At 45.9% G+C, this 22,577-nt stretch overlaps 1 protein-coding gene across 7 annotated transcripts in view; it reads right to left on the bottom strand.

Annotated features, from left to right (window-relative positions):
- FBF1 (Fas binding factor 1) overlaps window positions 1-22,577 on the bottom strand; it is a 1,089,678-nt gene that overhangs the window by 347,334 nt on the left and 719,767 nt on the right. For all 7 annotated transcript variants that reach the window (XM_069654733.1, XM_069654729.1, XM_069654732.1 and 4 more), the window contains one exon: window positions 16,271-16,477. In XM_069654733.1, the coding sequence (XP_069510834.1) occupies window positions 16,271-16,477 (207 nt within the window). The remainder of the gene's footprint in view (window positions 1-16,270; window positions 16,478-22,577) is intronic.

Genomic DNA, 22,577 nt, shown 5'->3' with positions numbered 1-22,577 from the left:
CAAAATTGTGGAACCGCCGGAGATGCTTTGGAAGGTTTGGCACCTTTCACCCTCTGCTGTCCGCCGGACCCCTGTTTTCGTCATCGTTCAAGAAGGCCTGCTAAGGCGCTTCGCCCCCTAGGAGTAGTGGGAACAACTACTCTCGGCGCCCCCTGCTTACCCGCCAAACAAACCCCCTCAGAAGTGTTCCTGGGCCATCCAGTGAGCTGCCCAGCTCTTCCTCCGGGTATCCTGCAGAATCACTGCCGTCTCGAGGTGAAACTTAAGACTTGGGACATCGTTTGCTTGTGGTCCTGTGCCCTCTTCAGCCACATTTCACAGGCCTAGTTCCTGTGGGTCCCGAATTAGGAGAGTGCAGAACCGTGTACACATCCGTGATTCTGCACATCACTACCTGTTGGTGACGGTCCCTGTAGTGTCTTGCTGACCTGCTCTCCTGTGCCCTGAAGCCTGCTGCATGGGAATTTTCTTTGTATCTCCTTCGTAAACTGAGAAAAGGCAACTGTCCTGTCACGGACAATCGTTCTCTTCCACAGCCGCTGAGAGCCGGAGTGCCGCGAAACTGCAGGACTCGAACCTACTAGCGACCTTGACTAAACTGGCAAAGTTTGGTCCAGACTTCGCCGAGGGTCGTTGCGTACTTACATCACTTAACAGTGGCCCCCTGGCACGACCGATCCCTTTTACGCACGGATATCCCTTAAAAGATATTCGCTTTTGACTGGGTTAGCCTGCGCTCCCTAGCTATTCTCACCTTTTCAAAACTGCTCTGTTGTCAAGGGCAGATCCTACTGGAATAGTGGGAAACCATTCTTCATCACCTCAAGCCCTTTCCAGACTTGCTACAGCTTTCCTAAAAAGACCCGCTTTTTGTTCTGCCTGCGTGATTGTGCGTTTTTACGTGCAATTGTTCTGTTGAGCACAAGGCTCCCCACTTCTTAGGGCTGGACTCAAAAGTTAGGGAAAGACTCAGAAGAATTGTCTAATGCTCGTAGTGTGTTAACCCACGCTTCTCTTTACAGGTTGTGGCTGTGTTTTCCTCATTTGTCACATTAGGGAACGTTTTGTACATATGTATTTTGTGTGGTAACTGTTTTGATAACTAAAGTTTACTTGTGTCTATTGGTCCGGCCAACAATAAAATATACAGATTTTTTCATATACACTTGTCTAAGAGTAATTTGTGGTTAGTTGCTCTGTGTGCTCATTGTGGGCTTACGATCACTCTCACCCCTCCTGAGACTTAGTCTTGACCGCCTGCCAAGCTACCTAGATTGGTCTGGCTTATCTAGAAGGTTCCCCTGTTTTACTAAACTCTAGCCTCCTAAACTTCTGCCCACCATGTCAGAGTTTAGAAATCCATCTAAACAGTCCTTCAAACTATCATTACTGGGAAACTATGTTTCCCTTTTGTCTTTTTACCTTTTATGTAACATTTTAACAGGGCACACAACATCTTACAATGCACTGCAGTGGGGATACTTTTGTATCACCCTAGTATTTTACACTTGGGGATTTTTTCGGTTATTTTTCTATGTGCCTAAATACAAGCTGGTGGTAGTAAACCTATTTTTACAATGTTTGCCTTATTTCTAGTGTGCACATTCGAGTTTACCATGCAAGGTTACTGAACGTGAGTAGTGCCCTAAAATGGCCATGCCACGAGATTTTCGCCTGTTCTTTTCTTTGGCCTTATTGTTGTTTGGCCTTCTTACTGCTTTGCCAGGTCAAGAAACCCCCATATAAGGGCATGCAATTGCCCGGGTTGGGAGGAAGAGGGTGAGGGGGGCGCGTGCGTGCATGTGTGTGTGTGTCTCCTGATTGAATCACTGCTGGCTGTTTGAATGGGGCATATCCTTACCCATGGTGGTTTTGGACTTACGCCCAGCCAGAATCTTGGATACGAAGAGGACTCCTGCAGCCATTTTTCAGATCTGCATTGCAGCCAAATATCCTGTGCAGAAGAGTAGCTGACTGAAGATCCGTGAATGACTCCCGAAGAGGCACAACATTTCTTCCTATGTTTGGCCTGGTGAAGCCTTGCTGAACTACCTTATCTGCGAAGGCCCTGGGCAGTGCTTCAACCCTTGGACCAACCAGTCTCGACGTATTCGAGGATCCAGATGTCCTGAGCTTTCGGAAGTGTCCCTGGACCACCCGGTGGACTAACCAGCACTCCAATAGGCAACCTTGCAAGAACCGTTGCGGTTCTACACTCGTCGCTGAAACTTTGGTAGTCACCAGCTTGTGGTGTAAGTCACCTTCCTGGTGAATTTCAGCGTCCCAGCTTTAAGAGATCCTGCTCTGCAAGGTCTTCTTCAAACACGACTGGAAGGACACCTGCCATCACTTGTGTGTGATGGCTTTCGTTGGAACTCACCGTCCCATGTCTGGTGAAGTGTCTTCTAGGTCTGCATCAGTGCCTTGTGCATTCTGCATTTCCTCCTCGCCATGGGTTGCACTCTACTCCTGGAACTGATCGGAAGAATCTGGGCACCTCATTGGAACCAATTGCAGGTAAACCTACCTTCAGCAACCCCCAGTCGACCCATCTAGATATCTGGGAAAATATGAGTCGGGGCAAGTAATTGCAATGCATTAGTCTCAACCCCTGTTCTCCTTTGAATCTAAGAATACACTTTGGTTATTCCATTCCATCACTTTTTGCTCTTTGCATTTAAAAGCAGATGTACCTGAAAGATAGGAACATAATTTTACTTGCCAGTAACTTTGTTGAATATCTTCTATGGAGTATTTCACCAACACAATAACTCTTCCTACACTAGACCCTCTTTTTCTGAGAAGAAGCTCTGTGACTCTTGGCCACAAGTCCCCACTCTTCATAAGGACTGGACTTCTTAAGTTGGGGTGTATTTCTTGTGACTTGGTTCCATTCTACTGCATCATTACTTACCTCCTTTCTGTTGAATAAGTCATGTTGAATGCATTCCTAAGAACCCCAGGAGACTGTATATATGTTTATAATTGGGTATTTTGTAATATTGTCACATGCTTGTTTCATTTCCTATTGTGTGTTTTGGACCTTGAATAAATATAGTATTTGTGTACTCACCGGTCTGAATTGAATTATTGTGTGCTTCACTGTGTGGACTCATTGTGGACCTTTGACCCCACTCACACTCTCCTGAGAATAGCCTTGACTGCTCTTCACACTTACCTTGATAGGGTTTTGGCTACCCTCTCACAGTTCTCCTGTTCACTATAAATAGGGTGGCCTCCTAAAATCTGTCCACTAAAGCCAGATTCTAGAAATCCATCTTAACTGAGCAGAAATGAGAAGATAGGATTAGCGAGGAGAAGAGAGGGGATGGGAAATTATTGATTGAAGTGACAATGTAGAGGAGAATGAACCTGTCCCCAGAACCTCAATCCTGAAGATTACACAGTGGTGGCGGCGCCACAGGTTACAAGCAGACTATGAACCCCTGCCAGGCGAGGTTATTCATTATTGCTAAAACGGATTTGTAAAATCTGGCCTGGTAGACAGATTTTAGGGGGCCACCTTAGTTAAAGTGAACTGGAGAACTGTGAGAGGTTAGCCAAACACAATCAAGGTAAGTGTGGAGAGTGGTCAAGGCTTAGTCTCAGGAGAGGTGAGTGAGGTCAGGGGTCCACAATGAGGTCACACAGTGAAATCCACAATGACTCTGCTTAGAAAGGTAAGAATAAAACTACTCTCACGCAACACTCAGTTATAAAACATATATACAGTCACCTTTGGTTTGTAGAAATGCATACAATTCACTTAAACACCTGAAAGGAAGGGAAGTAATTATGCAGCAAGGAAAACCAGTTCACAAGAATGAAGACCCTATCATTAGAAGTCAAATCTGATTGTTGAATGGGGCCATGTGCCCAAAAGTCACAAAGGTCCTTCTAGGATAGGTGACAATGGCAGGAAGAGTTCTTGTGGTGGTGAAAAATCTTCCAGAAGACTTCAAGGATTTTACACGTAAGTAAGATACTTTTTCTATATTTTAGAACAGCTTTTAAAACAAACATTTAAAAAGCAAGGTAATGGAATAAATCAAAGTTATTCACAAAGTTTAATATAGGGATGCTAGAGGTGGCTTTAACTATTGCGATTATTCACCACCCTTATTCTGATTTTCCCAAATGACTTTGCAGGTCGACTGGGAGTCACTTGAGGTAGGTTTTTCCACTGTTGGATCCAGTATTAGATGCCCAGGAGCTGCGGGTGTAAGGAAGATTCCGGTCGGATCCAGGAGCTAAGTGAACCCTTTACAAAGAAATGCCAGAGGCACTGATGCAGGGCTCTTCAGGAAACTCTACCAGACAGAAGGAAGCGAGTTCCAGCGACAGTCACGGCATGTGGGTGACAGCAGACATCTCACCAGTCGCAGAAGTCCTTCTCGTGCAGGATCCCTTGATGCTGGGATGCTCAAACTTGGCAAAGTTCAAAGTTCCAGATGAAACGCAGAACAGCGACATTTCTGGCACACGCGGTAGCCCAATTCAGAGCTGGACAGTCCACTGGGTGGTCCAGGGGTGATTCCAAAGGCTTAAAGCTGCAGGAACGTGAGAAGAAAGCGAGACTTGTTGGTTCCACCAGCCAAGGGTCAAAGCATGTAGAGGGCCTTCTCAGATCAAGCAGTCCAGGAGGGCTTCATCTGACAGTTGCAGGAAAGGTTGCCAGGCTGCTTCAGGAGTGGTCCATGGTTCTTCAGTCTGCTGCACGGCTATGGAGGATACTTCGCTTCATTGCCGATCTCCTGGAATGGCTGCAGTACTCATGTGCTTATCCTAAAATTCAGGTGCGTGATCAAACTCAACCCTTCAATAGCACTCACTCCAATCAGGGACCGCGGTGGGTTTCACCCAGGAATGCACAATAGACTTTCAGGCACCACCGTTTGTGGACTGGGACCAGACAGTTCTATCCACTTCTTGTATCCATTGTGAGGAGTAAGAAATGAAAGTCGGACACCATGTTTCTGGTTAAAGACTTTTATTAACACAAATAAGGTTGGGAAAAGGCCTCTCTGACCCTGCTTTAAGAGGAATTCCCTACCTAAAACCAAAAACTAAGGATCTGTCTCTGTCAGGATGTCAAAATCAAAACTGTCCTTGTGTCTAAACGTTCTATCCAGAGCCTCATTCTACAAATCAACACTATAAGGTGAAAAGGGGAAATGTCTTTAGGAAAGACATAAAGGAAAGATAGAACAGCTCCAAAATAAAAGTTCTCCAAGGTAAAAGAATCCTTGGTTCCAGAGGGTGATTCCTTTACCCTGGATTCTACCTCAGTGCCAACAATTCTTGCTCTGATAGTTCTGTGTGTCTTTCTAGGCCCACAACAATCCTGTTAGTTACAAAACTACTTATCCTTGTAGCTCCTTCTTTCAAATGTTCCTCCTTGTTCAGAAAACACACGTTTTGTACCCTTGCTTAAGACTTCTTGTAGATTTACAACTGCCTGGTATACTCCCTACCAGGACGACTTATTATTATATGAGATTATATTATATGATATTTATAATGCGCTTAATACCCAGAGGTTTCTAAGCGTGGACCCGGGATCGAACCTGTGGTGCTCCATGTTGTTTTGCTTCCAAGCTGAGCACATTGCCCCTGAGCTATCATCCCGGGACTTGTGATTGCCTGGTATACTCCCCTGCCAGGACTTCTCATTTACTAGCATCTGCCTAGTTTACTCGCCTGCCAGGACTTCTTATGTTCACAGATGACAGTTCCTCTTTTGCTTCCACAATTGCATATATTTTCTTGTGTATTGCACATCAGATTGATTCAATATTCACTCTTGGTTCCCCCATATTCAATGCACTCATATTTATTTATTCATTGTAGCACCCAGACCCAGAGGTATCACAGCGCTAAGTACATTGCTAGGAAACATTAAGTTACAGCTACCAAATCAAATGTTGGTTACAAGGTGTCAATGGTCGAGAATCAAGTACATAGTAGGTAAGACAGTACATTACATATATTTGTCAAAGAGTAGGGTTTTCGCTTTCTTACGGATCAGAGTGTAACCAGGTTCATCTTGGATGTGCCGAGGCAGGGCGTTCCAGGGTGTGGGAGCTATGGTGGTGAAACAGGAGCCCTCGGCTCTTTGTCTGGTAAATCTGGGAATGTTCAAGGCAGAAATGGAGGAGGAGCGGAGACTGCGCATGTTGCGTTTCTTGGAGATGCGTTGAGTGAGGTAAGTGAGGGCGGTGTTGTGTAGGCAGCGATGGGTGATGGCAAGGAGTTTGAACTGAATGCAGGCTTTGATGGGAAGCCACTGGGCCTGGCTGGGGTCTTTATTTTCAATATGCCTCCTTGGTTTTCAATCAGCCTTTTTAAAGCCTCTGTTTCTGCAGCTTCAATGTTTACAGTTTGTATTTGGCACGGTCACTGAAATGCCCCGGGTACCCCACTTTGCTTGGGCTGACTCACCGGCTCTGTGTGGTGTCTTCCATTCCTTTCCCGCTTCTGTGGCAAGGGTTTACCGGCTGCTTTCCACTCTTGACTGCTTTCATGTCGTTTCGGTTTCTGTGGTGGCTTTGTTTCAGCACGCCTGTCTTGCCGGTAAGTGAAATGTTGCTTTCTCTGGCTACGGAATGCCCAGGAATCTTCCCTTGGCTCCTGACGTCTCTGTGACATGTCCTGCTCGCACAGCATTCCTCTTCTTACCTGCTGGCAAACCCCTTGGCTCTGCCACACCAGTTCATGCCTCTCAATTCCACAAGCCTCGCAGAGAGGTGCGATGACATCTGCCAGACAGCAGCAGCCTCTTGCAGTTTGTTTTCGATCTTTAAATGTCCGGTGCACAGTTGCAATTTGAAAACAACTAGAATGTCATTGAGCTTGAGACATCTTCAGCTTGCATCGTTTGCTTCCTCCTCCTCGTCTCATTACTTGGGTAATTGTCGGAGATGTAGAATTTGTGGTCATTTTCCATGCGGTTATTGCTGCCAATGTGAATCTACCGTGGCATGCAACGGGGTCATGATTAACAACAAAATCTGGCCTCTTAAAGATCGCACGACTTGTAATTCTAAGAATGTTATATATTCTGTAACATGTCCCTGCAATAAGACATACGTAGGTAAAACATCCAAGCCGGTAAATCTTAGAATTACCGAACATAAGTCAAAGATAAGGGCTAAACATTTCTCATCCCCCCTGGTTTCTCATTTTCTTGAAAACAACCACAGCTGCGATGAACGTAAATGGTGTGTTCTAGAATTGGTCAAAGGTGTAGATATGTATTCCACTGCCAACAGGCTTTCCACTCGTGAACAATGCTGGATTTATAACAGTTTTCTGGTCGGCCTAAACCTTCAAGAAGAATGGATACTGGGCTCTTGATTTATAAATGCCTACATGCCTGCCTTCTTTCCATTTATAGGTTGAGCCTTTGTGTTGTGCATGGCCACATCACAACATAATCTGTCCAACACAACATCCAAGGGGACAGTTGGATCTTGCCACTATGTAAGCTTTCTTCTTTAAGATACAAATCATTTCAAGCAAGGCCGGCTAGCACCTAACACTGTTACATCGCTAATGCCTCCGTCCCAATTATGGACACCATACATTTTTTCCGTTTACCAACACAGGTTGATTGGCACATGTATTCTGTGTCACTAACAAAGGTTGACTGGTACATGCAATTTGTGGTACCCTCTAATGCTATTTCGCAGAAATAAAATTAATGACTATTTCATCATAACTTAAAGGTTGTGTGCGCCTTTCGCCAGGCGCTCTTTCTCTTTCATGTCTTTTAACTATGCCCGATACACTCGACATAGTTTAAATCGGCGGCTGGTACTCTAATTTCGATCTTCTGCATTTATTTATGCAGTCTGCTTACTATGGCTGCGCATTCATCAAATGGACTTGAGAACATTTTTTACAACTTTGTTTGACGGTCTAGCGCACCAGCAGTCGCACATGTCATAATTAGATGAACAAGCCGCACGCTCGTGACCGGATGAGGCGAGGCATAGAGCTTGACACGCGAACTCAAGCGGAGACGGTTCTCTTAAATACTGTGGCAGATTGCAAGTAAGTTTTGGGCCATTTACCATCCTGCATGCCCTGATTAAGCGCGCTGTAGTTGGGAAGCATCCCAAGTAAGAGAATGTAGATGGCGCAATACTCACTATAATCTTAAGATCTGGTGCCGAGAGAATGCGCAAATTCTATGTATTAGCAGAGTAGCAGAGATCCACGCTCAAGCAGATTAAATACTTGATGCAGCATAATGAGGTGCCCTTTTTCACCTTCAAAATGAGTGTCCTCTTTATTAACCTTGCCAGATGACAATTTACTCAGGAAGGCTATTTCTTGGACACTCCATAAACACGCTTCTCCCTCTGGTATGCTTTTTGGCATACAGGACCGTGATTTCAGCGCAGCATTACGGCACCCGATGGGACACATATTTCTTGACTATAGAACTCTCCACACCAATATGATGTTTCCAGTGAAGTCACTTCCCTTAGTGTTTGTACCTGAGCACCCACTATAGTTGAGTTGTTGACTATTTTAATTCACGGCCAGATTGGGCCAGGCGAGCAAGCCACTAGAGCACTTGTGGCCATTTTACTTCACAATTGGCAATTAGGGAACTAGTTCCCAGTTGAAGCATATGTCCTTGTATTGTGTCTCCACACACCTTCTAATTTGGGTTCTGCACGGTTTTTGGCTGACACGTTATTGGAAGCAACAATATGACGTCAGTTTCAGCTCTTCTGGTCGAGAATATGGTATTTATCATTCTCCCTTTATACATTTTTGCTCCTCTGTACTTCTGTGATTGGAGTACGCTTGTCAGTCTAGTCTCATTCAGACCCAGTTTTAATGTAGTTACTTGGTTTTTCTTCTTTTTTACAAGGTTGACAAATATTGATGCCATTCTCCGTCTGCCCTACATTTATCTTAACAATTTGGTGTATTTGAATTCACTTTTCTTATGTGGTGCCCAATACATAAGGGAGTGCACTGTCCTGGAGAAGACGGGCATCAACTGGAGTCCAGTTAGAAGAATTTTCCTGTCGTAACTACCAATGCAACGCAATAAATATTGCTAGGTTTGACCTTTTACATTATAACCAATTTGCTGGTCCCTAGGCTAGTGTAGTTGACGCAAAGCACCTCCATTTTACTGAACTGTGTATTTCTGTCTAAACTCCAATAATGCAATATTTGACTGAATGTTTTATAGGCATAGTTTGAAATAATTTCTCACAAACACACTTGTGAATGCCGGTCCCCCTTTTCGCGTAATCCCCTTCACTCAAATCCGGCGACCTGTCTTCCCAACTGTGTGGGTGGACTGTAGACCCCTTCAGCAGGTCTACTTAAAGGCTTTAGTAGCACCTTGAGCTTATATACTTTTCATTCATATTGGATAGACCGAGTAGGCATTATGGGCTATGTAGCACTTAGATTTGTATGCACTCTATTTATATTGAGAAATACCCGATATGCATTATGGGCCATAATAGATTTAATATGTCTTTTATCTATTCACCTATAAAATAAAACATTTTTATTTTTTCAAATGTTTCTTAAGGTTTGGGTCTGATTAAGTTTTTTCTCCTTGCTTCTCTATGGAAGACTGTCGAGCATTCATGTGTTAATTCAAGGTAGTTCCGCTTGACAGGACCACTGTTTTATAAACATTAATATATCACTGGCACATTTAGAGCAATACTGAGTTTGGTGTCAAAAGTAAAAGGTTTAGGAATAAAACAATGGATAACAAATATTCTTAAGCAGGTGAGTACTTTTGAACCCCCCCCCACCATGCAAAGTAAATTAACCCTTTCCCAGCTACACAAGTTATATAATGTGTGACTTTTGTTGAGGGATAGTTAAAGCACAAAGTCAGAGGATAGAAGAGTCTTTCAGGGAGCTGGGACAGCCAATGTTAATTGAGCAGAAGTCTAGGTGAGCTGAAGCACTTCTTGAAGGCAAGTGAAAAGTCTTGCACAATGTTTTAGAAATCTTTGTAGAAAATGAAATCACTGTAGGGCCACAAGCTGGGAGGCTTGTGAGGGGCAAAGCTGCAAGCAACTCTACAAAAGCAACCAAGGTAAGTCTCAACTGAGAGCTAGCAAGGCTACACGACAAAAGGTAGGTATCCCTTAGTTTTACAGTACCTTAGGTCTGAAGAAATTGGTTCCAGCTGGCTTCTGTTCCTGTGTAGGTCTGCAGATCCTGTTGTTCCTGGTCCTCAGTCGACGGGACAAGAGGGAGGACGTCTGGGGACTCCTGCACTACGAATTGAAGGTCGGCGGCAGCAATGGGCAAACTTCAGATCAGCAGCACTTCGCGGTTTCAGCTACTCGCGAATAGCATCACTGCGGTTCTCAGACACTTTATGGACTTTCCTCGCATCTGGGGTCCAGCAGTCTGTTGAGGTGGCTCAGGCTTGGTCAGTTTAGCTTCATGGGAGTCCGGAGGATCTTCCTGGAGCTCTGGTCCGACTTAAAGACACTCACTCGATTCTGGTGTTCCTCTCCCTGGCAATCGGTTCCTGCAGCAGCAACGGAAGTACAGCCAGCTCCGAGAGGATTTCCAGATGAGCTTGTCTTGGGGTCGATTGGTTTCACCAACGCAAGGGGAGAAGTCGTCCTTTGCAGGTCTTCTCTAGTCAAGGCGAATTCGAAGCTTCAGTACTGCAGCAGGGCTTCACCAGGCAAACCAACGGTCCAGGAGTTGCAGCAAGCGTCTCTTCCAAGTTCTTCTTCAGATTCCTTTGTTCAGTGGCCGACTCAGCCTTCCAAGCAAAAGACCTCGCCTTTTATGCAGGTTTCTACCATTAATTTGCAGCCTAGCTGTCAATCACAGTGCATGATGGCTGTCCTCCAAGGATAGCCAGCCAGCCAATCACCTTTGGGTGCATTCCTGTAACCAAGGAGACTAAGCACAGAGAGTTTTGAGGAACCCCCCTCACTTCCTGCCCTGCCAGACATGCTGGAGCCAGAGGCGGGCTTCACCAGTGAATCCTGCCAAAGACAAAACGAACAAAGGGACCAAACCTTGTTTGGCGTGCACAGTAAATCTCAACAAGGACCTTTCCAACAAGAAATGCCGAAAAAAGAAGACCGAGGCCATTTTGACAAAATGGGCACCCATGGGTGCTTTACTGTAGCTGCAATTGCAGGCCGCGGTAGAAACACACAATGGTAGGAAAAAGCAAACCACTGCCACCAGCCATTAATTGTAGAAAGGGTAACATAAAAATGTTACATGAGAAACTAGACAAAGGGGATACTAAGTAACCCCTCCAGCACCCTATTGTAAGATAGTGTGTGCTGGGTCTCGAAAGTTACACAATGTAAGTAAAGTCAATTTCACTTCACTGCTCTTGGAAACAGTAGTTTATCCAAGAGAAGGTACTTAAACTTTTGGGAAATCTAAAAGACTTCCTTGTGCCACTGCACTGAAGGTGCTGTGTGTGACAATGTAATAAGATGATGCTTATGGAGTTTGTCAGACTCTAAATCACAAGGAACACAGAGCCCAAATCACAGAAAAATACATGAAAGAGTGAGAAAAAGGTATCCTCTCTCCAGGATAAAAATTAAAAAGTCCTAAAGTCCAGCAAAAGTGCTGGCGGTCTCTAAGGTAGAAGGGAATTAGCACATTTCTGAGAATTATCCCTAACAGTAGTCCATTGATCTTAACTGATGCAGACTACTTGGGAAATTACCTTCAAGTGTTCCACATGATGGGCCAGTTCTACATGGAGGATAATTAGAACTGGAAAAGGTAGTCTTGGAGCTTTTATCTTTTAAACCAGGGAAGGAAGTTTGGCATAAAGGGTTTTGTGAAAAGGCTTTCCTATTTTCCCTACGGGGAGTATAGATGCACAGCAATAGGCCATTATGCCATTAGGCATCAAGGGGACTTCCTCATGGGCATATGGGGGATACCATGGCTCATCCAAAGAACCCATGACATCTCTTCGGAGGATGTCTGCTCCTCTGGGATCCTCCCTCATGTAGCCGCCCCCAGGGTCAGGCACAGGTAGCGGCTGCCGTCACTTGGCCACATGGGAGGAGGTTCCCACCGGGGAGTCTGATGACTCCATTGGATTCATCACACCACACACAAATGGCATGCACTAGCCTGAGAAAGCACCAGCTTTCCCGGGCAAATACATGACCGTGTTAGGGATTTCCTGATCTGAGAAAGCACGACGAAGCCCAAGAAACGATACAGCCAAAGAACAAGCCAAAAACCTTGTGGCATGGCCATTTTAGGGCACTTGCATGTTCAGTAGCCAAACGCGGTAAATGCGAATGTGCATTTTAAAATACTGCTAAAATTGTAAAAATGTATCTGCTACCACCAGCTTGTCTTTGGGCACATATAAAAACTAACCACCAAATCCCAGTGTAAAAATCTAGGGTAATACAAAAGTATTTCCATGCTCTGCATTGTAAGATACTGTGTGCACTGTAAGAAAAGTTGGAAACACAGGTAAAAAGTAAAAGACAAAAGGGAAACAGTCTAAAGGACTGATGAGTTTCCCCATGACAAAAAGAGCAAAATAGCCAAGGAAGTGAAGCTGAATGCTTCACTTCTCTGTAAAACGTCAGGACACATCAAAAAACAAAAGCAAAACGTTTGGGCTTCATAGACTATAGAGGGAAAGTTGCCTAAAGATAAATATTTGGTAACAATTATCACCAAGAGGAGATGCCGGAAAACCACTGGCATCTTACCATCTGTACAAGTGCATGACACTCAATCTCCGCCCTCACCCCCATTGGAAGATGTAAGGGTAAAAGGTGATGATACCTGCTAGAGTCCTCGGGTGGATCAAATCCAGACTACTTTGGCAACAACAACAACGAAAAAAAGACACAGCCAAGTCAAGAAAAAAGTTTGGTACAGTTCCCAGAGAATGTAGAAGGCTGTTTTCTGTCAGGGAAAAGGAAAGAGATATGCACTGAAGACCATGGCCCTAAATATCGCTGGATTTGTAAAAAAAAAACAAATCCCATACCATGGGACCTAGGCAAACCCTTATCACTATTGGTTTATGTTGTACCCAAAACAAGGGAAACATGAACTTTTATATGGTTTCCATTCCCGGGGATCTGTCATCCAGGTGGCCAGGACACAGCCATCGATATTGGATAAAGTTCCTGGGGGTGGACCAGGGCGGAAGGATTACCTGGATGAGGGTTCCTCGGGGGGAGCGGAAGTGGGACACAGACAGGCGGGACGTTGCACCCCCTTCCCTATAACAACCTTTCCCAATAGGATTTGCAGAAGTTCTACCCCTAAACCCCTTTCCAACACAAACACTTTCCTACACTGTGACAGAAAACGGACTAACACCAGAGCCGTTTACCTGACATGTCCCAACACAAGGGTAAGGCAGAGTCAGGCAATTGACAATGGGCCTCACTACAGGTCGGGCGGTCCGGAAATAACAGTGGCGGTAAACCCGCCGCCACTGTTAATTCCGGACTGCCCAATCCCGACTCCTGCAGGCAGGAGGTGATGTTCCCACCAGGCCTGACCTGGCGGGTTTAACACCGCCCGCCTGCAGGCGGACGTGGAAACACCAGCACCATCACGAGATGGTGCCGGTGTTTCCACTTCCCCATTCCCATTGAGGCCTATGGGACTCAATGGGATTAACCGAATTCCGCCTCCGGAATTCCCGGGACACCAGGGTCGTAATGCCCTGGTATTTCCGGGAGTCACAGAGGCGGAATGGTAATACGAGTCCGGCGGTAACCAGGTGGTTTTACCGCCTCGGTTACCGCCGGACTCGTAATGAGGCCCAATGACTACGCACACCTGGCAGCCCTTTCCCTTCCCAACAGGGATGAAAGGGGAGCACGAAATCACAATTCGAGCAAGGCAGACCGTATGACGAGGCAGCTGTTCTAGGACAGCAGTCCAAGAGGAGGAGAAAGCCGGCGAAAACTGAAAGGAGGATCAGGAGGGAAGTGCCCTTGTCCTTTTTGACCCAGACCTGCAAAGCCTCCGAGAAAGGAATTACAAGGCCAGGAACAGCAGCCAGTGTGTGGTGTACCAAGTGTCAACGGTGCACAGAACCCTCCTACACTGATAAACAAGTCAGGGAGGAACACTTGCTACTGTGGTACCGCCCTTGACACCAGAGACAAGAAATACCAAGCAGTTCATCACAGCTGGTTGAGTCAGGGGGAGAACGGATAGTAAAAGTAACTGTGATTGAGTGAAAGGTTGCTAAGTGGCGACGTAATGTGAAACAAGGAACAAAAAACTTGGTGTGTTACAGATCTGTTTTGAAAACCCAAAGGGAGACCAGGTGCACAGTGGACCGGCGCCACGTGGGAGCTCATTAAAAAAACTCTGACCGGTTCCCTTTTTGTTCAAACTACCGATACCAGAAAGCCCTATGAGGGCCGATACATGTGGTCAAAGTGGTCATACAAGGGTCGAGTAAAACCGCTTGTACACTCCAAAATCTTTGACCCGTAACCAAGAGGAAAGCTAAAAGGAACACATCCTGCATTGTGAAAAGCAAGACGAACTATTTGTGGCAAGAGAGAACCCGGCTGAGGGATGCCTACTGAACGGGGCGAGGTACAATAATCCCTTTAACATTGTGATGACAAGAGTGAACCCGGCTGAGGGTGTCCGCAATGAAACATTGTTTTATAAGACAGTGGGCCTCATTATGACCATGCCGGTTCGGAAACAACGGTGGCAGTAAACCCGCCGCCATCGTTGTCTCCAGACCGGCAGATTAAGAGTTCTGCAGGTGGGTGGTGTCACTTCCGCCAGGTCTGACCTGGTGGGAGTAACACCACCCGCCTGCAGACGGAAATGGAAACACTGGCACCGTTAATTAGGGTGCCAGTGTTTCAATGGTCCCCATCCCCATGCAGTCCATGGGAATGGGGACTAACGTTATTCTTCCTCCGGAATTACAGGACCACCGGGGCTGTAATGCCCCGGTAAATCTGGCAAGTCCGGAGGTGAAAATTAATTCCGGGTCCGGCGGCAGCCTGCCGGTTTTTCCGGCACAGCTACCGCCGGACTCATGATGAGGCCATTTAGACTGGTGAATACGACAAGTGAAAAGAGTCTGAGAAAAGGCCTTAGTGAACCAGACGGAGGGAGGGTAACACTGCAGAAGGATCTGAGCCCAGAAGAGGGGGATCCCCGGGTGAAAAGTCATCTCCCAACATGCATATAGAAAGAAACTTTGTTTTGTTATTTTTGGATACTTTAGGCCCACAGAGGCAAGAGACTTTTGTAGAAAGAGACTTAACTGCCAAAGGTCCTGATATCAGTGAAAGGAACTGTAGCCTCATGCCAGGGAAGCCCAGGAGTGTGCTGTGCTCAAGAGTCCTACCTTGTTAATGTTAAAGGATATTTGTACCGTCCACTATCACCACCGGAGTGGTCCCCTGGCGCTCTTGTATCGTGCTAAAAACATTATCCTAGATATAGTATAGGCCCTTTTATTTGACAAGACGCCACTAGGACTGCCTTATTATTTGATGGTCGTAGCTTGCTGCCTTCTTAGATTTAGGTTTAGATTAGGTGTTTTTTTCTCACCCATTCAGTTTAATAAACACCCTTGAACTGTGATCACTTATGTCTGTCTTTACTGTTGCCACCATGAGTTCCTTACAGATCCCTCAACTGTAACAGTAGGCAGCAACATTATCCGAGTACATAGGTTCATATAGAGAGGCACGGATGTGGCACAATGTTTAGCACATACCCCAGCGAGCAGGATAAAGAGGAGATTATGTCAGCAAAAGCCAAAGTCCTTGCAGGGAGAGAAGAAAAGTGATAAACATGTAATCTATGATTTGTTCTTCTGACCATTATAGGGTCCTCCACAAATGCTGCCATGTCCTTCCCTGAATGCTGCCCAGCCCCCTCCTGATAGCTGCAGCTAACTCCCCAAACTAGTGTAGTTCTCCCAACCCTTACTGCTGCATTGTTCTCCCCAGATCATTTCAGTTTGTTGCAGTGCAATTCTCCTGACCATTGAAGCTTTTTCTCCGGACTATGCTAGCTCGCTCTAGACCACTCCAGTACTTACTTTGAACAACAGAAGTGCCCTCAGAAAACCAATGCACTGCTTTCCTGCAAGCATTTCGAAAACTGCTTCAGTTCCCCCCACCAGCCTGCTCTAGTTTTCTCTTCAGCCCAGCGTTGTCCTTTCCTCAAGCCGCTGCAATCTCCTCCCTAAACCTCTTCTTTTCTCATAGTCGTCATAACATTTTATGTAATTTTTTACCTCTGAAGCTCCCGGAGTCTTTCAATCTCCTTTGCCTTCTCTTTTTCAAATTCATCAAGCTTGCGCTGGTACTGAGTCAAAAGCTGAGACTTTTCCTGCTCAAAGTTCTGACAGCGGGACATGTACTGTGCAGACAGCTCCTGGTTCTCCTGCTGCAATCGCTCCTCACGCTTCTGGGATGAGTGCTCCAAAACTTTCAGACGGTTTCTGCTCAGGAAGAACACACAAGATAGGAGGTTCCTTAGCAGGAAAGTTTTTGTGTCACAAGAACACATATATTCAACAAAGAATCAGCTCACATGTTTTTTGGATATGTGCACAATGCAACCACAAAAGAAATACTACATATACCTCATATAAAAGCAGGCTGACTCTTAGGTATGTATTGAATACATAAACAATTACAAGACTAGAGGTACAGCCGGAAAAATCCAAGTGCAGGAAGACAGACATACAGACAACAAATGCACAACAGCAGGTCAACCAGTATAGCCAGCAAGCTTAAACATGAGCAGAATGGCATGTGTATAGTCAATAAGAAAGGCAGGGTGGCCATTAGACACTAGCACTTTTCAGTTACACGTCGGATGGCTAACCCATTAGAGGAAAGAACAAGAAGCAACTGCCAACACAATGTAAAAACACATTGGGCCTCATTCCAAGGTTGCCGGTATCCTGTCGGTATTACTTCCAGGATACCGGCAACCTTGTCACCGTAACTTGGTCTGGCAGAATTACCACCAGATTCCAAGTGGCGGTAAGGACGGTAAATCCCCAGTCCATGAAGTCCTATAAGACTCCATGGGGGGGGGGATTTGCTCATATTACTGCCACCGGTAATACTGGCTATTTTTTCCGGTAGGGTGGCAGAATTACCTCCAGTTTGGAGGTTATTCCGGCCACCCCACCGGCAAACGTGTACATCGCTGGAGCGGTAACGTGCTGTATGCGTTAATACCAGCACGTTATTACTGCACGGGCAAAGTTGTAATGAGCCCCACTGACTGTATACGTGGCCCGGTACCATCTGCCCATAGGTCATGCTTATTGCTTTTCTGTCTTATCAGATACCACATCTTGGGTCTCATCACGAGTTGGGCGGTAGCCCTCAAATGCAGCGGTAACGGTATTACCGTTGCATTTAAGGGCTGGCCCTATCACGAGTTGGGCACTAAAAGGGCTGCTTTACCTCCAGATTTACCTCTAAGCTGTGGCATAAGTCTCCCGAATCTTTCACTTGTCCTGTTCTGGGTCACCCAAACCTTTTCCATAGTACATTGTTGGGAAAGATTTTCTTTTTGTTGCTTTCCTTCCAAAAACTTCTATGGGACCCCCTTCCTTTTTGCTTTGCTTTGGCTGCTGACCAGACTTCTTGGAGGCAAATAAAGCTTTGTGCTTTACTTTCCTTGTATTCTTGCTCATTCTTGTGGGGACACTGATCAGTCCATAACACTATCAGTACCGGAGAGACTATGGGGTTCATTATGGGTTGGCCGGTGCAGTATTAACATGCCGGTAATTACATATACCAGCACATTACTGCAGTGGCCAACTACGAGTTTGTCGGTAGGGTGGAGGAATTACCTCCAGCTTTTTACGTAAAAAGCTGGCGGTAAATCCTCCACCCTACCGGCAAAAATCACTGGTAATACAGGCACTGATAATACTGACAAATCCCCCATGGAGTCCTATGGACTCTATGAATGGGGATTAACACTGTCAACCCGGCACTTGGAATCCGGTGGTAATACCGCCAGACCAAGTGTTGGTAACAGTATTAACATTTGCCAGTATCCTGGTGGATTTACCTCCAGGATACCGGCAAGGTCATAATGAGCCCCTATTGTCTCCCTGTGTGGATTTCTTGTATTTTTAAAACTGCACATAATACCCTAAAGTGAAGCGCGGTTAGGATATGTTTTATAATTAAAACTTTGTCTGTGCTAGCTTTTTGGTTACATTTACGAGTCCAGACTGGGCTGGTGGCAGTGGATGTTTTTCTACTGTGTTTTGAACTTTTTACTTGTGCACCATAGCATTTTCCGCAAATGGCTATGAGTGGCTAGCACTCAAAGATGGCCATGCCACGATATTTCTGCCTGTCCTTTGGGCATATTGTTTTTGGCCTTCTTCCTGCCCTCTCAGGTCAGGAATTGCCATATTTCGGCTGGTGCTTTCCCAGGCAAAGAGGGCCTGAATTCGGGGTTGGAACCATCTGTTCCCAGTCCACATCCAGGTGCCTGAATGTCTATTGCTGAGTTTTAAAATGGATTTCCCAAATTAACCATGGGGGAGGATTTTGGGAGGTCACCCTATTATGGTGAACAAGGAGACGCTGAGATTTTAGCCAAATTCAATCAAGCTAAGGTAGCAAAGTGCCGGCTTAGTCTCAGGACGGCTGTGAGAGTGATCTAGGGCTACAATGATTCCACACAGAGCAACACCAATGTTTCAAGTTAGACATGTAAGTACAACAATACAATTGTTCAAACAATACAATTTAAAATATGCACTAAGCAAGTAAAAACGTCTAGTTAAATATTATCACACCAACCTTTATCAAATAGATATATACTTTCACCCTTAAGAGATATAGGAAAGCATTTGATTCAGTAACTATTGAAAGACATGCTAGTACTCAACTACATTAGAATTAGAAAAAACACTTCAGGATAATCATAGAACCGTTTCCCTTGCTCTTATAAAGTCCAACCCCAGGATGGTTTGGGGCTTGGGTACCAAAGTCACCAGTTCCAAAGTATATACTTCACATGGAGGTTTATGAGAGAGTGCTTATGATTAAAAGAGGCAAAATGTTAGATAAAGTTCAGTTAATATCACACTAGTGCAGCACTAACCTTAATGGCGGTAGGAGTTGGATGATGACTCTGGTTACAGCCCAAAGGATATCCAAAACTCTGATATGGAAACAGACTTTTTTTTGTGCAAACCATGGGATGTACCCTAGGGAAAAACCCATTTCACTGGATCTGATGACTTGACCACAGGAAGCACAGATAAAGTACAGGATATGAGCGGGTAGATGACAAATGATCCTCAGCGGCGGCAGTCAAGCAGGAATGGAATAAAGGAGTAGCAGGAATACAGGGAAACAGGAAAACAGGGAGCACAGAGAAATGAATGAAGGAGGGCACAAGGACAAGAAGCCAAGAGAAAACAGAGCGGGAAGGAGTGACAGTGCTTACAGGAGAAGTGAAGGGCTTACCCCAATCCTTGGTTAAATCAGATACGTCTGAGTGTCTGCTCTAAACTGGCTCAGCAACATCAGTGGTGCCATATTGGAATTCACTAGTCTGCATCTTGCGGTAGTACTGAGTGAAACAGAGCAGCCGCCGTCTTAGAGGTATAGTATGACCATGTGGGTACAGTGTATGGTTTACACGAAAACGCAGTTTCTCTATCAGTATCGGATATCCTTTGGGCTGTAACCATAGTCAACATCTAGTTCCTGCCACCATTAAGGTTAGGGATCACACTATTGTGAAAGTAAGCGATGCCCAACAAATCCAGAAATGGAACAACTACCACAGTTAGTAGCAGCAGTGCAGGCATTAACTGTGGAAGTACAGAGCTTAAAAAATGAAAATACAATTTTGCAGCAAATGGTGACTCAACGACAAACACATATTGAAATACCTCTAGGACCCCTGGCTGGGGGCAAATTTGATGTAACACCTTCCATGCTGAGAAGTTGTTCCCCCAAGGCATTGTTCCTAATTTTTGGAACAGACTTTCTTCAGATGGTAATACAGAACAGTAAGGTAGAGATTCCTAGCATACAAGAGGATATACCACAGTATGATCAACAAGGCGACAAAGACCTTCTATTTCATGGTAAACAATTGCATATTCCCACTTCTAAGCTCCAACAGGAAGCTCTCTAGCCGTGTTATGATGCCAAATCTGCAGGTCGAGGCATTTGTTCCACTACTGAATTGGTTAATCAACATTTTTAGTGGCCAAACTATACCAAAGACGTGCAAGACTATGTTGCGGCCTGTACCACTTTTTTTTGCAAACCAAGTCCCTCGTCGTCAATCTTATGGTAAATCGGTTCATCCTCCATTGCCAACATGACCATGTCAAATCATTTCCACAGACTATCGTTGAACTACCGCCTTCATCCAACCATTATGGTAACTGTAGATTTCATGACTAAGATGGCACATTTCCTCCCATTGCCCCAAGATCCATCAGCTGCGTTACTAGCTCATTATTTCCTGCAATGTATATTTTGTCTACATGGATTACCATAGACTATTATTTCTGAGCGAAGATTACAGTATACGTTGGCTTTCTGAGGTCAGGTTTGTAAAGATTTGAGCATACATCGAGCCTTGTCATCAGGCTTTCATCTGCAGATGAACGGACAGACTGAAAGATGAAATCTGTTAAACGAATCTTCACGAGATCGTGGGTTACCTCTTCTTTCTGTAGACCGTGGAGTTGAGGTTGCCAGTATGTCGACGTATGATGGCCGATGAATGGGTAGCGCGAGAAATTAGCCCAATCCCCTCCTGACGATATAAGACAGGACGGCACTGAACCAACTCCCAACGCCACGGGTGGCACTTCTCAGAATTTTGCGTGGCGTCGGGACAGTGTTTCCACTGGCTGAGAAGGCTTGATGAAATCACCGAAGATAACAGGGCTGAACACAGGAACTTCCAAGAAGGCAGTAAGGCACAGGTACCGGCAGGGCACAAGACAGGCAAAGGAGACAGACTGCAAGGAAAAGCAGTACTGACAGGGGATACCTCACAACAACTAGGAACCCAGACAGGACCTCCCCTACCCTGAACCAGGAACAGGCAAGGAATCCCTAACCTAGGAACAGGCAAGGAATCTGCAAAATAGGGAAGAAAGGGTAGGAGGGCCTGGAAGCAAGAAGGAAATAAGGAAATGAGGCAGGGCTAGACAGGAAAAGGTAGAACAGGAGGGCTGGAAAATGAGTGCCAGGACTCTAGCAGCGCATACACAGTAACAACCGCGTTGAGACGCGTTGTCCCTGTGTATGCGGTGCCCTTTTATGGCTCGGGGTCAAAGCGAGGCTTGGAACGCATGTTCCGACACTGCGCATGCGCGGGACGTCGAATACTGACAATCCGCGCATGCGCAGATCCTCGCAAGATGGCGGCGTCCACGGCGCCCATCCGAACCGCGGGTCAGCGTGAGGAGAGACGCCACCGCGGGTACAGCCTCCATGAAGGAGGAGACCGCTGCGGCCGTGGACCAGGGACCCCAGGACAGGTAAGTGGCGCCCGCGAGCGAGCGCGCGGCGTGACAAAATCAATCATTGGAACAGGATCTATGCTGCTTTGGATCTGCTTCTCAAGATGACTCGAATGATCCTCCGCTGCGGCAGTCAAGCAGGAAAACAGGGAGCGCACAGGAAGGAATTAAGGAGGGCAAAGGGAAAAGCTTCCAGGAGAAAACAGAGCGGAAAGGAGCACCAGTGCTTACTGAAGAAGCGACGGGCAGGGCTTGCCACAATCCTTGGTTAAATCAGGTCAGGTAAGTCCAAGCGTCTGCTCCAAACTGGCTCAGCAACGTTGGCGGCGCCATCTTAGAATCACTCATTTGCATCTTGCTGTATGTAGTATAGTATTGAGTGGAACAGAGCAGCCACCCTCTTGGAGGTTTAGTATACCCGCGCAGGTGCATCTTCCGCCATCTATGCCACAATGACCATGAAAAGGGCCGTTTCCTGACAAGTAAGGGATCTTTGAGCATGCCTCCACCGAACAATGTTAGGGCAGAGTGATTTTAGGGACAGGACTTTATGCCAATGTAACCCTATAGAGAACAGAGGGTGCAGAAACATTTATGTAAACCTACCCCTCTGACTCCGATTCCTCCAAAGACCACTACTGAAGTACCAGAATCTGTTGGAGACACAATCGTCTGTGCTTGGACTGGTCAAGGGCGGCCCAAGGGTCGCGGGTGCAGAGGTCACTTTTCGGTGCAGGTTTAGTTTAGTTTCAGACAGTCGCGGTGCTTAGGATTCAGTTCTAGACACCTCTAGAATTGCAATGGGAGTTACCACGGTCAGCTGGCAACATGCGATCTTCAATGGAAGAATGAAGGAGCAGGTCCGGCACAGCTTCTGTTGATGCAAGAAGGATGAAAATGCAGGAGCAGGTATCTTGTTACACAGGTTGAAGCTCCTCCAAGTTCTGACAGCTGCAGTGAGGCAACCCAATAGATGGCTGGTCAGTCCACCGGTTGGTCCAGGAACGCTTTCAAAGGCTTTTGCCGACATAGATGCTCACGCATGGGTTAAGAC

The sequence above is a fragment of the Ambystoma mexicanum genome, chromosome 3q (genome assembly GCF_040938575.1).
Source record: "Ambystoma mexicanum isolate Mex_15411 chromosome 3q, UKY_AmexF1_1, whole genome shotgun sequence".
Classification (NCBI taxonomy): domain Eukaryota; kingdom Metazoa; phylum Chordata; class Amphibia; order Caudata; family Ambystomatidae; genus Ambystoma; species Ambystoma mexicanum.
The sequence above is the reverse complement of the archived record's forward strand: the minus strand, read 5'-3'. Positions and strand labels throughout refer to the sequence as shown.